General features: G+C 45.7%; 1 protein-coding gene across 6 annotated transcripts in view; it reads left to right on the plus strand.

Moving 5' to 3' along the window:
- The window catches only part of Ntrk2 (neurotrophic receptor tyrosine kinase 2), a 315292-nt gene that overhangs the window by 24588 nt on the left and 277841 nt on the right, over positions 1-12863 (plus strand). For all 6 annotated transcript variants that reach the window (XM_021180131.2, XM_021180137.2, XM_029468409.1 and 3 more), the window contains exons 3-5: positions 7860-7934; positions 8038-8109; positions 12707-12775. In XM_021180131.2, coding sequence (XP_021035790.1) covers positions 7860-7934; positions 8038-8109; positions 12707-12775 — 216 coding nt within the window. The remainder of the gene's footprint in view (positions 1-7859; positions 7935-8037; positions 8110-12706; positions 12776-12863) is intronic.

The raw sequence follows: 12863 nt of genomic DNA on the forward strand, positions 1-12863 counted from the left end.
CACTCACCAGCAGTCCCAAAATCCTGCGGCGGGGGTCGTGGGTAGCTGGCGGGTGTCAGGCAACCCTGCGCTCCCGCTACCCTGGCGCTGATCCTCAGGGATGGTCTTAAGCAGCCCCTGTGAAAGGATGGAAACCCTCAGGTTGAAAACCACTGATCTATCTTCTACCTGTTCAGAGGTGGGTGTGGCAGGCATCTGTGGTATTGGGAACTGATACCTTTGAGTTGTACTATTTTCGAGCTAATATTTATAAGAGAAAATCTGCATTAGGGCCCCACATTCTGCCTGGGGACATTTCCTAATTGAGTTAGTTGAAAAGTAAATGTGAAATCACTTAAAATATGAGGAGGGTCCTTTTGCAGAAAGCCTTCCACTCAAAGCCACTCCTATGAAAGTCTCTGAATTGTACATCAGTTTTTTCTCAGACAAAACAAACAAACAAACAACCCCCCCCCCACCTTTTTGTTAAGCCCACAGAGAGGAAATTCTTTACCCTCAGGAAAATGTCTGAGTAAAGGCCTAAAATGACCAGATGAGACTGGACAGCACCAGTGACCGACCGTGTGAAGTCACTTCACTTGCGTTTGAGTTGTCTGTTAACCCTCAAGGTCGATACCGATGCCCCTTCTCCAGCTAAGCTGCCACTCACGCGTGTGTACGCATGTACATGCATGCTGTTCCACTTTGTGCCGTGATCTTCCCTGACTCTGCTCCCGTCAGCTGCTTGCATCTCTGCTTGGAACCTTTGCTTTGTGGCTTCTCAGGTACTGTGATGGCAAGGCTTGTCCACCTGAGAGCATCCACTGTCCTCTCTCAGTAGAGTGCCTAGGGCCCACTTCAGATCTCAGATTCCAAGACAGTAAATTCTGTGGTCAATGGGCATTTCTCAGTTATCATTAAAAATGCATGCATAGATCTTTGGTTTGAATCTGTTGTACGTTAGTAATCTCATTTCACTTTAAAAATTTAAAAATTAAATTTACTTATTTTGTGTGTATGTGTGTTTTGCTTGTATGTATCAAAGTGTACCACCTATATGCCATGACTATGAATGTTTCGTGTATGTAAGTGTTCCATGTGTGTGCCAGGGGCCTACAGAGCTCAGAAGGAGGACCTCAGATACCCTGGGACTGAAGTTACAAATGGTTGTAACTACGTAGGTGATAGGACCCAGTTCCAGGTCCTCTGCAGGGACGGCAGGTGCTGATAACTGTGGAGCCATCCCTCCAGCCCCTAAATTCACTTTCAAATTGAATAATATTTTTCTTTTGAAATTGCCACTCTTCCCTGTGTGTGTGTCCTTGATTTTTTTTTCATAACTCATGTTATCTTTATGATCTTCACTTAGTCTTATTGTTCACTGGCATGCATGTGTGTCTAGTTTCTCCAGGGAATGCCTATACATGTGGCGAACAGGACGCCCTGCCCTCCGGAAGTTAACAAACAGTTCAGTTATGGGGTCTCAGATGGGGCAGTAGAAAAATAAACTCGCTGATTCAAGAAGCGTTCTTTTCTCTCTCGGTCTTAAACATGTACACGCGCGCGCATGCGCGCGCGCGCGCGCGCGCGCGCGCACACACACACACACACACACACACACACACGCACGCACACACACACACATGCACGCACACACACACTTAAGAAGTGCCATGAGTGCTGGCCATGGGATGGAATCAAAAGACTCGGATGAGAAAGGGCAGCTTGGGTTTTGTCCATTTGCCACATACACAGGGTTACAGGCCTGTGGCATCTTCAAGTAGACGTTGGAGGATTTTCTGATACTGCAAGCAGTTTTTAGGGCAGCTGAACATGTTTTGGGGGTAGTGGAGGTTTGGAAGGGGCACTAACAACAAGGGTTGTGGTACAAGATCCTGGAATGAGGGTCTGCTTGAAGAAGGAGGAGGGCTTGCTGTGGGCATCGTGAGAGGGTGGACGCCAGTAGTGACTGCTGATGTGGGGGAGGGGAGGGGGCTGAGAGGATTGCCTAAGGACGATTGCATTTGCATAGTTTGCGTGTCCAATCTTTTCATATTGATTAGAAAGTGACTGAAAGGGTACCATCTACAGGGTAATGGGAGGAACCCTAGGATTTTGTGGAGAAACTGCTCTGCTGGTCTCCTGTGGAGTCCCACGAGACTGGACTGAAAGGAGGAGGCCTTGGGCCAGAAAACCCTGGGTCCAGAGGTTTCTAGAATCCTAGGCTGGGTCAGAGGAGCCAGGGGTTGTCATGGCAAAAGCTCTCCTAGTCTGCCAAATTCTTGGCCTTTTCCACAGCTTGCTCGGGAGTGAAGGCCCTCTCAGAGATTTCTCTTAAGCAGAGCCCTGGGGCTCAGCAGCACTTCCCAGGAGCCTTTGGGGGAAGATCCTGAGGAGAGTTGCTGGGGTCTGCTGGAGATCACTGACCTCCAGAGCCTCTCACAGCTGGGTGTAAGCCATCAGTAGGCAAGACACTGGCCTTCAGTGTCTGCCTAGAAGCTCTGAGCCCCTGGCTGGCAAGAGCTCATCTGCAGACCTGGGAGCCTGAACTCAGTTGTGTTTGGGCACTGAGACCCCGAGCCACCCCAGGAAGAGCTTTCATCTCACTGTGTGGCTCTCTCTGGTCCTCTTTTCTACCGCTATTTCTTTCCCTTCCTTCTTCCTTCTCTTCTTGTTTGGCTTCCTTCCTTCTCCCCTTCCTCCTCTCCCCCAGCCCTCTCATTTTTCTCTTTCTCCTCATAAGTGAGAAACATTCATCAAGGCCCCGCAAGATTACTTCCTCTCCTCCCCGGGATTAAGAAGAGATGCTGTGACACTGTGTCTCTTCTCCTGCCGATCCTCTTTATTAAAATAATAATAATAATTAGATTTCAATGTAGCCAGATAAACCTTTTAACAGTTTGTTTCTTTATCCTAAGCCCTTCCTTCTTTCCCAAGGCAAACTTTGTTGCAGTCAGCTTCCTACACTTTGCACACATACTCACTGCAAACTTCAGTGGTACCATTTTGTACATTCTTAAGGTTTTAAGTAGAGAGTTTTTTTTTTTTTTTTTTTTTGGTTTTTCGAGACAGGGTTTCTCTGTGTAGCCCTGGCTGTCCTGGCACTCACTTTGTAGACCAGGCTGGCCTCGAACTCAGAAATCCGCCTGCCTCTGCCTCCCAAGTGCTGGGATTAAAGGCATGCGCCACCACGCCCGGCCAAGTAGAGAGTTTTATATGTATATCTCAGTACATAATTTTGATGCTTTTAAACCTTTGCATGGAAATCACTTTTTGCATATATATATATATATATATATATATATATATAATTCAATTCTGTTATGTATTTCATATTTTTACTTTTTAAAGTTCCTGATACCTTTATGGGTGCGTATTTTCTGGCTTTTGAATCTATTATAACGAATATTGTACTATCCTCTTGATTGTCTTAAAATCTGTCCTCCTTGTCTTTGGATAAGATCTCCCTAAATGACCCAGGGTAGTTTTGAACTGGGAACGCTCCTGTTTCCCCTGCTGAGTGCTAGAATCCCAGGGAAGCACCAACAGGCAAACCCATTCGAATGAGCTTCATCGCATCTGTCTTGTGCAAGAGCATCTCTTCGGTAAAGATCCATGAGTAGAATCACTGGACCGCAAATGGTGCCAGTTTATCATTTTGTAGAATTCTGCCACTGTGCTCTTTAGAGTGCTCGCTCCAGGTCACACCACCTCACCCAATCCGCAGCAAGTAGTGTCAGATGTTATATACCTGTCCGTCTAATGGGGCAAGGGAGATACGGCGGTGTTGCTTTTAAATCTGTGTTTCAGAATCCTAGTGGGTGAGCAGGTTCCCATGGGGGTCCTGGTCCCTCATGGTTTCCTCTGTGGACTCTTTCCTCCGTGGTCTGCCTGTTGGCTTCACTGGCTTCCATCCACACATGACTCCTTACCATGAGGAATCAAGCGGAATTTCCTTTTTGCTTCTTTTTTAAACAATGTATTTATTTCTAATTTATGTGTGTGAGTGTTTTGCCGGCATGTATCTCTGTGCACCTTGTGCATCCCAAATACCCACAGAGGTCAGAAGAGAGCACTGGGTGCTCTGTTACTGGAGTTACAGACAATTGTAGGCCGCCATGTCGATGCTGGGAACTAAGACTGGGTCCTCCTCAAGAGTGGCTAGTGCTCTTAACTGCTGAGCCACCTCCCCAGGCAGAAGCAGAATTTCTTAGGGGTGGGTGTCAGGAGTAATTTGTAGGTAGCAGCTAGGCTGTGCTGACTTCTGTATTGTGGATAACCAGTAGGGGCGACCTTAGCATCTACTGTTGGGGAAGCTCATACCCACATGGTCTCTTACCAGGAGAACCACGGAGCCAGCATTCCTGTCTAGGACCATTTCTATAATTGTGTACAGTCTTTGAGTGGTTTTCAGAAAAATTGATCCAGTCTTACATCCAAGTTCAGTCATACTCTGCTTAGTACTGTTTACACCTTTGTGAACAGGCTGCATCTGTCATTGGCACAACGTATCCTCTTGCTTTGTTATTTGTAACCAATGCTCCCCCCCCAACATAAAAATGACTCCTAACTCAATGGTTTTTGTTGTTGTTGTTTTGTATGAGACAGGGTCTCACTGTGTAGCTCTGGCTGTCCTGGAACTCACTGTATAGACCTGTCTGGCCTTAAATTTAAAGTGATCCACCTGCTTCTGACTCCCTAGTGCTGGGATTAAAGCTGTGTGCCACAATGCCTGGCTGAGTTAATGCTTCTTTCATTCTAATTCTTCCCCTCAGTAGCATCCGCTTCTTGGTTCCCCATCCCCGCTTCTCTTTGCTAGTTCGTTGTTCAGTCATAGTTACTGAACACAGCTAGGCCAAGTATCGGGTTAAAATGAAATAAACATTTAAAAATGGCACAAGCAACTAAAAGAAAGGTTGAAGTAAAGATAAATGGGTTTTTTTGTTTGTTTGTTTGTTTTTTGTTTTTTTGTTTTTTGCCATGGATGTTGCTTAGATGCCCACCTGGTGTGCCAAGTGCTTTGTCTCTCATCAGTGGTGATCCCAACAGAAAGAAATTCAAAATCCACAGGGTTTCAGAAGGATGGCCAGCAGGTGCTGTGCTAGCTCAGCTCGACTTGTCTGATGCTCTGTGGATGAATCCAAAGTAACCTCCCCCCACTGACTCTTCCTTTCCTGCTGCTGTGGTGCACACACACAGAAATACATGCTAAAAATACTTAGCACTCTGGAATCCAGGTCTTAGTGTAAGCTCTCTGAAGAGAATGAGGTCACTGTGGTCTTACTGAAAATGTTAGTGTGATGAAATTCTTGGAAAAAATGGCTCGAAAATGTGGTGATTTTGAAACATTTCATAAAAACTTGATGTCAAAAATTGAGCATTCGGTTCCAGGCTTAAAATATGTCCTTCTTCTGTGGCTGCTGGGAGGAGGGAGGGAGGGACTGTCTTGTGGCAACTCTACTCGATTCCTTCCTGGGTCCTGGATGAGGAATCTGAGAGCTTAAGAAGATCCTGACCTGCTTTCTGGGAGGCTGCGTTTTTGATGTCATGTTTGTGTGGCTTGTTCTAAAATCATTTTGTTTCTGGTGTAGTTTATATGCTTGGCCATTTAATTTTAATGTGCCCTAATTCTATTTTTCCTTGTTCTTCTGTCTCTCTCTGTGTCTCTGTCTCTGTCTCTCTGTGTGTGTGTGTGTGTGTTGTGTGTGTAATTGAATGTGTGCATCTGTATATGGTCTATCTGTACATAAGTGTGAGGGTAGCTGTATCTCTCTCTGCTGTGTGGAAGCTGGAGGATCCACTTTGGGTCTTCTTCTGCTGCTTTCTATCTTATTTTTCAGATGTCATCTCTCTCTGAACCTGGAGCTTGCCATTTAGCCAGACTGGCTGGCCAAAGGGTCATGGAATTTGCTTCTCTCCATACCCCTAGAATTCGGGTTACAGGTGCATTCCTACCACTTACACACGGTTTCCCGTGTCTGCAGTGCAAGCCATTTGCCCTCCGAGTTGTCTCCTCAGCTCTCTTGCCCATGTTCTTACCATGCATCTTGTTACTTTTTTTTTCTTATTGGGCAGAGACCCAGAATGCTGGTCCACTCTCACCCCTCGTTACTCAAGATGTTTATTTCCATTTTAACTCACTGTCTGCAGAAGAGCTACACGTTTGACTTTAGTGTATTAATTAAAGGGCTTCCCATCTTAATGTTTTTATTTTTATTTTTTTAAGAAAAAGGAAAACTCACCCAACCATGACCCCCGTAGAACTTTTGTAACTGCAACTGTTGCCAGTTCTCCTTTCCTTGACCATCAGTCCATCACCCATTCATCTATAACGTGCATATGTACATACACAATACATACATACTCCATCCATCCGTCCGTCCATCCATCCATCCATCCATCCATCCATCCGTCCACCCACCCACCAGTGTCCACCCAACATACATACATACATACACACATTTCCAGCTATCATAATACTTACATACATATGTACATACATACATACATATATCCATACCTATGTCCATCTACTGGTATACATCCCTCAGTTCATCATCATCCCCCCCCCACACCTGTCTATCTACCCATCATCACACATTAACCACCCATCATTCACCTATTGTCTATCCATTACTGAAGCGACCTAAGAGCTGTGGTGCACATTAAGAATTTTAGAAACAATTATCTTTTCAAAGAGATTCTGACGTAAGAACATAGGGTTCCTAAACAGCGGTCATACAAAGCAGAGCGCCCCCCTCCCCTTACAGGATGGTAGTTTAATGTCTATATGTTTGTACTATTGGAGACTATGAGTGCACATGACAGAAATCCAGATCAAACTAGGTTTGTAATCTCTAGCTTCAGAGATAGCTATACCTCTATATCTTTCTGTTTTCAGGATGCTGTCCCTTTTTATGCCTCCTTAGCTCTTGCCTTCCTGTTGACTCTTGCTGGAAGCCCTAGGCCTATGTCATTCTTTAGTTGTGAGTCCAGAGAATGGAAAAGACCCAACCCCCCTCTTCCAGGGTTCATAGTGTTAAATCTTAAGGAAGAGTTTCTCTGGTCTTGCTGAGGACACATGCACATCTCTCAACCAAGCATAAAGGCCATTCTTTGTCATGAGCTGGAGTCCCTAGTTAACTCCTACATTTAGAAGCTTTGGAGGCTTAGAGAGCAGAGATGGTTTCCTGCAAGACACTTCACTAGGGCCACCTGGGACTTGTGGAATGTGGCTCATCAAATTCCTTTGATTGGAATTGTGGCTGACAAAGGCAGAAGGAGAGAATGCTGGACAAGAAAGGAACAACCAGGGGGAGGGAGGCAAAATGCTCTTTGAGTTTTACAAGATAAAAGGAGAGGAAGGTGTTTCCTGGAATGGCAGAAACACATGACTGCTCTCACACTTCTAGGCTGTCACCAGAAGTGTGCCACGCGTGTGAGTGGTCATAGAGGTACTCTCAGGACATTTGCACCTTTACAACTGATTTTTTTTTTTTAGACAGAAAAGTGAAAAACACTGAGCCACTTGGTGAGCAGTCCATGGATGGTGGAATCTGGTTGCTGCCTTCACTGTAAAGAAAGGGGTGTGAACGAATCTAGGGGAAGCTGGGACGTGGGGGCATGTATGATGGAACTAACGTGTACTAAGTTCTCAGAGAACCAATGGTAACAGGGGAATAACACAGCTAGTGAGTGTGGAAGGGGCTCCTTAGACACCTTGGTCGGGTTGTGTGCATGCTACCCATAATTCCACATTACTGCGGACATACTCGGTTACCCATAATTCCACGTTATCGCCCACATTCTCAGTTACCCATCATTCCACGGAGTCTCTGACATTCCCAGTCACCCATAATTCCCTTTCTGCTTTGTTACAGTCTCATTGCAAACCAGAAAAGGTTAGAAATCATCAATGAAGATGACGTTGAAGCTTACGTGGGGCTGAGAAACCTGTGAGTACTCACCGTGTGAACACATTACCTCAGAGACTTGTGTTTTGCTGTGGTAATTTGCTGGTTACTCCTAACATGAATGCCATTATGTATTTTTTTGCAGTACAATTGTGGATTCCGGCTTAAAGTTTGTGGCTTACAAAGCGTTTCTGAAAAACAGCCACCTGCGGCACATGTGAGTAGAGCCATCTCTTTGCTTCCCAGGACCCGATTTGTTCAGTATTTTCCTCGCTCTTCTTTGTTTTCTTTCTTTGTCAACTCTAAACCTCCTTCTTAAAAGTTAGCATAGCTGTGATAATAGCTTAGGAACATTAGCTTTGATTCTGTTTGATTTCTGAATGGCTTCAGAGGGGTACTTAGAACAGCCTGTTTATTTCCTTTCATGAACTTCTGGTTCGTTTCCATCTTGGACCGAGCACTGGGCCAACGGCAAGGACTCTGATGTGAAAATGATGTCCTTGTACAGAGTCCTCGATTCTTTCCCTTGGAATCAAGACACACTCCCTGGAAGACATCAAGCTAACTAATCAAGGCACTGACGTGGCCTTGGACGGTTTAAGAAAATAAAAATTACTATTGCTTTTCCCGGTATAATAGGACCATTTGAACATTCATTTTCTCAACAGCACATTTGTGGGTTGATAAAAATAGAAAAAGAAATATCAATCACGGTCTATGCCAAAGCTCCAGGTGACGCTTAATAATAGGAATTGCTTTTCTTCCCAGTCCCGCTTGGTATTTTGTTGACTGAAGTCAATCGCAAATGCAACAAATCTGAGTTGTCATGTGGTTCTCTGGCAAGTCCCCTCAATAGTAAGAGTTAAGTCAATAAATGATGGCCTCCCTGAGACATCCCAAAAGACAAAAATGTCCACAGCCTCGCCCCATGCTCACATTCCCTCACACTGTGAGTTTCCAATGGGAATCCTCTCCAGGAGGGCTGTTACCTGATTCTTGTTGACCAAATTCTTTTTGCAAAGATAACTTCAGCATTTTACAGTCTACCTGTGGGGGTCACACCTAGACATTTCTCTTGGGTAGACTGATGTCTGTATTTCCAGGACATAGGCTGAAACCACTCTGAGGGAGCTGGGGGACTTGAACCAGGTGACTAACTCACCATGTTCTTAAGACAGGAGCAAAGGAGATAAAATTTCTGCCACTGCTATCTTCTTGTAACATCTGTCCTTCCTCCCTTCCCCGGGGATGACAGTTCTTGGCCTGACTTCCATGCCGGTTATTAAAGCGCTCACTGTCTCAGAGCAGCCTGCCTGGGTGCTCGGTGGAGATGTGTTGATATTCCTGAAGACCTTAATTTCATAAAGTCATTATCATGACTTCATATTTCATCTGTGACAGGAATGATGAAGCCACTTTCTAAGATGTAAAAAACATCCTGAAAAAACCAGGATAAAACTCAGGGCACATTTTAAAACATGTTTTCCTGAAACCCTTCTTGACAGCCTGTCTGGCCAGTTCACTGGGGCAGACGTGATGTGTGTGTAGCCCTTGGTGGCACAGCCATGACAGCAGAAGAAGAATGGGAAAATATCCCACGGCAATCTCTTAGAAGTAATTAATGACCTCCATAGTTACGTTTTTGAATTTTTATTACAGATTACCCTAGACCCAAATCACCCAGCAGTTGCGTTGTGTGTTGTCTGATTCCTTGGGGGATTGATGCTCCTGTTATAATATGAATAGTGGGCCTCGGCGAATTGTCGTTTTATTGATAGCCCTTTGTGTGTGTGTGTGTGCATGCCTGTGGTGATAGAGTAATTTTAATGGTGTTCTAGCTTCCATGTCTGGCTTACATTAAATCGTGTACCTGCCTCACTCAAGGAGGATAGGTATTCTACACAGCTTCCTTACCAGACCACCATCAGGATCCAATAATTGATCAAACATCAAATGCTCTATGGATGTGTGTAGCTATTGTCATGCCCAATGAAATTAGACAAGCGTTCAGACAGCCATGAAGAGAGGTGAGATACCATCAAGCTTCACACACCCACATGAGGAGATAGGCTCTCCCTAGCCGCAGGACGGTACCTAGCCTTGGAGGACTGTAGGGATGCAGGAGGAGTTGGCTCTAGCATCTGCCTTCTGTCCTAGCCTCTGCTTAGGACTGGGGACCCTGGGGATCACCTTGCTTTGCCTGGATTTTCTGAACTCCAATTGTACTGACCTGGGTTATCAGCACAGTGAGGTGCACATGTCTAATGAAGCTGTCGCTCTGTAACCTGAGGGTGGCCTGAAGGTCCCTCTGAGCTCCCCTGCCTCTATAGAAAGGAATGGATGAATTAGAGAAAGGACTGAAGGAGCTGAAGGGGGTCAAAACCCCATAGAAAGAACAACAATATCAACCAACCAGACCCCTCAGAGCTCCCACCAACCAAAGAGTACACATGGAGGGACTCATGGCTCCAGCCACACATGTAGCAGAGGATGGCCTTGTCAGGCATCAATGGGAGGAGAGGCCCTTGGTCCTGTGAAGGCTTGATGCCCCAGTGTAGGGGAATGCCAGGATGGGAGTGGGTGGGTAGGTGGATGGGGACACATCATCATAAAAGCAGAGGGAGGGGGATAGGGAGTTTTGGGAGGGAGGGGGACCAGGAAAGGGGATAACATTTGAAATGTAAATAAAGAAAATATTCAATAAAAAAGAGAGAGGAATGAGGGACAATTGGGACTGTTGTACTTCAGGTTTTAGGGACCTCACAAGAGAGCGCAGCCTCATCTTTGCCTCAGTTTGCCTGGCCAGTGTTAGCCTGACACAGTCACCATCCAGTGCTGATCTCTGATTATAAGTCTGGGTGCCTTTAATTGCTGCCCAACCCCTAGAACCCCGGGACTGTGAGAAAAGCCAGCATTTGTGTTTTCCAGGGGCTCTGCCGAGGTGCTAATTAGGCTCTTAGCAAAGTTTTACAATCAAACAGTAAGAGGATTGTTGATTTTTTTCTTCCTTCTTCCTCCTTTTTGGCTTTTGGCCCCATTCCTAAGTATGCTTCATAAAACTCATCTTGTTCTTTGGCCCGTAACCCCGAGCTGCAGTGTGCTGCTGGCAACCCAGACTAGCAGCTGCTCCAGGGAGGGTAGAGCTGAGCGGAGCAGTCAGGGAGAGGTGGCTCCACGGGGCAGCATAGAGCTGATGGGGGATGGGGTGGGGTGGGAGAGGCAGCTCCACAGGGCAGCATAGAGCGATGGGTGGGGGTGGGAGGCTGCTCCATAGGGCAGTGTGAGCTGATGTGTGTGTGTGTGTGTGTGTGTGTGGTGGGGGTGTGGGGGAGATGATGCGGAAGTTTCCTCATCCCTCTTTTTCCTTCTCTCTCCCTCCTGGTCTCTGCTTTTCTCTCCCCTTCCCTCCCTTCCCTTCCCCTTCTCTCCCCTCTCTTCCTCTTTCCTCCCCTCCCCTCCCCTTCCTCCCTTCCCCAGTCTTTCCTTTCCCTCGTTCCTCCTTCCCTTCCCCTCCCCACCCCTCCATCCCTGCCCCTGTACCCCTTTTATTTATTTTGGGGGAGAAGAACAGATTTTTTTCCCTTTTTTAAAAGGCTTTGTGATGAGTATGAACACACCTGAGCCTTAAAGACAGGCAGAGATTTTTGGTGTGATATTGTTCCACAGAAGCCATTCTTAATTCATGCCCCCAAAGAAAAGGCTTACGTGGGCATGTCTCACGACTTCCTGATGGGTTCGAGTATATTTTCATCCTGGGTACCCTTCTCTCCTTTCACCAGCTAACCCTGTCAGCCTGTGATTTAGCTCCTAAATTTAGATGACTGAGATGTCATTGGCCTGGCAGCATTCTGGCCTGAGGTCCAGGCAGGGCCAGAGTTACTGTCCCTAGCAGACTTTCGCCTTAGACACCTGCCTGACTGGGCCACTGGAGAAGCCAGGAGCCCAGTGGATGGGGTCTTGGCTGTTTTTGTGGACATGACTGTGTGTTTTCACACTTTTGTTACTTGTCAAAAATATCCATCCAGAGGCTCAGGAACTTTAAGTAAATATTAAACAGTAAACAAATTCAGCTGCCAGGATCACTGGAAACACTCAAACAACACGCATTTGGAACACACCAGGAAATTCATAAGGGTTTTTTTCCCTCCCTCCCATGGATAGAGAGAGCATCTTTCCGTTGCTTTGTTTAAATATAAAGATGCTGTGTTTTGGGGGAGCTCACGATAAAGCCTGACACATGCCCTGCTCCCCAGTGTTCTGCCCTGGTCTCTTCTTGGAGCTACTCCTTCATTGAGGTCACATGCAAACGGTCCCACCAGGCAGGCGGCTTCCATCAGCAGGTGTATTCCTTCTGGGAAAGACAGTTGAAAGTCTCTCTAGCCCAGGTTTTGTTTGTCACACACCTTAAAAATGTTCAGGATGCCTCTTATTTTTAGGATCTCTTTTTTTTCCTCCTCTCATGGGCTTATAATGTGCTATTTTATTACATATTCCCCCAATTAAATGCTCAAAGCATCAGGAGCCCAACTGGGCAGAGAACTGGACTTTCAATCTATACACGAGACATAAACGTTTGGGTGAAACAAAGATATTAAAGAGAGACTCTGAGAAACACACCCTCTTCTCTCATAGTGCATAGGCACTGTAAGCGAGGCAGGGCCCCCGGACGTTATTTTCTCATTTAAAAGACACAATTTGGCTCCAAATAAGATGGGTACCCCAGTCCAGGAAAATTACACTTTGAAAAACAAAACCACTATCATTCTTAAATCATAACCTTTAAAGTTACACTTAACATACCTGATTTCTTTCAGAAATTTCACACGAAACAAGCTGACGAGTTTGTCCAGGAGACATTTCCGCCACCTTGACTTGTCTGACCTGTAAGTAACGATTTTGTCTGGCATTTGGGAGGAAATTTTCAAAAGGACGGATAATTATGTTTTCTTTCTTTCTTGTTTTTTTTTTTTT

The sequence above is a fragment of the Mus caroli genome, chromosome 13 (genome assembly GCF_900094665.2).
Source record: "Mus caroli chromosome 13, CAROLI_EIJ_v1.1, whole genome shotgun sequence".
NCBI classification, from domain to species: domain Eukaryota; kingdom Metazoa; phylum Chordata; class Mammalia; order Rodentia; family Muridae; genus Mus; species Mus caroli.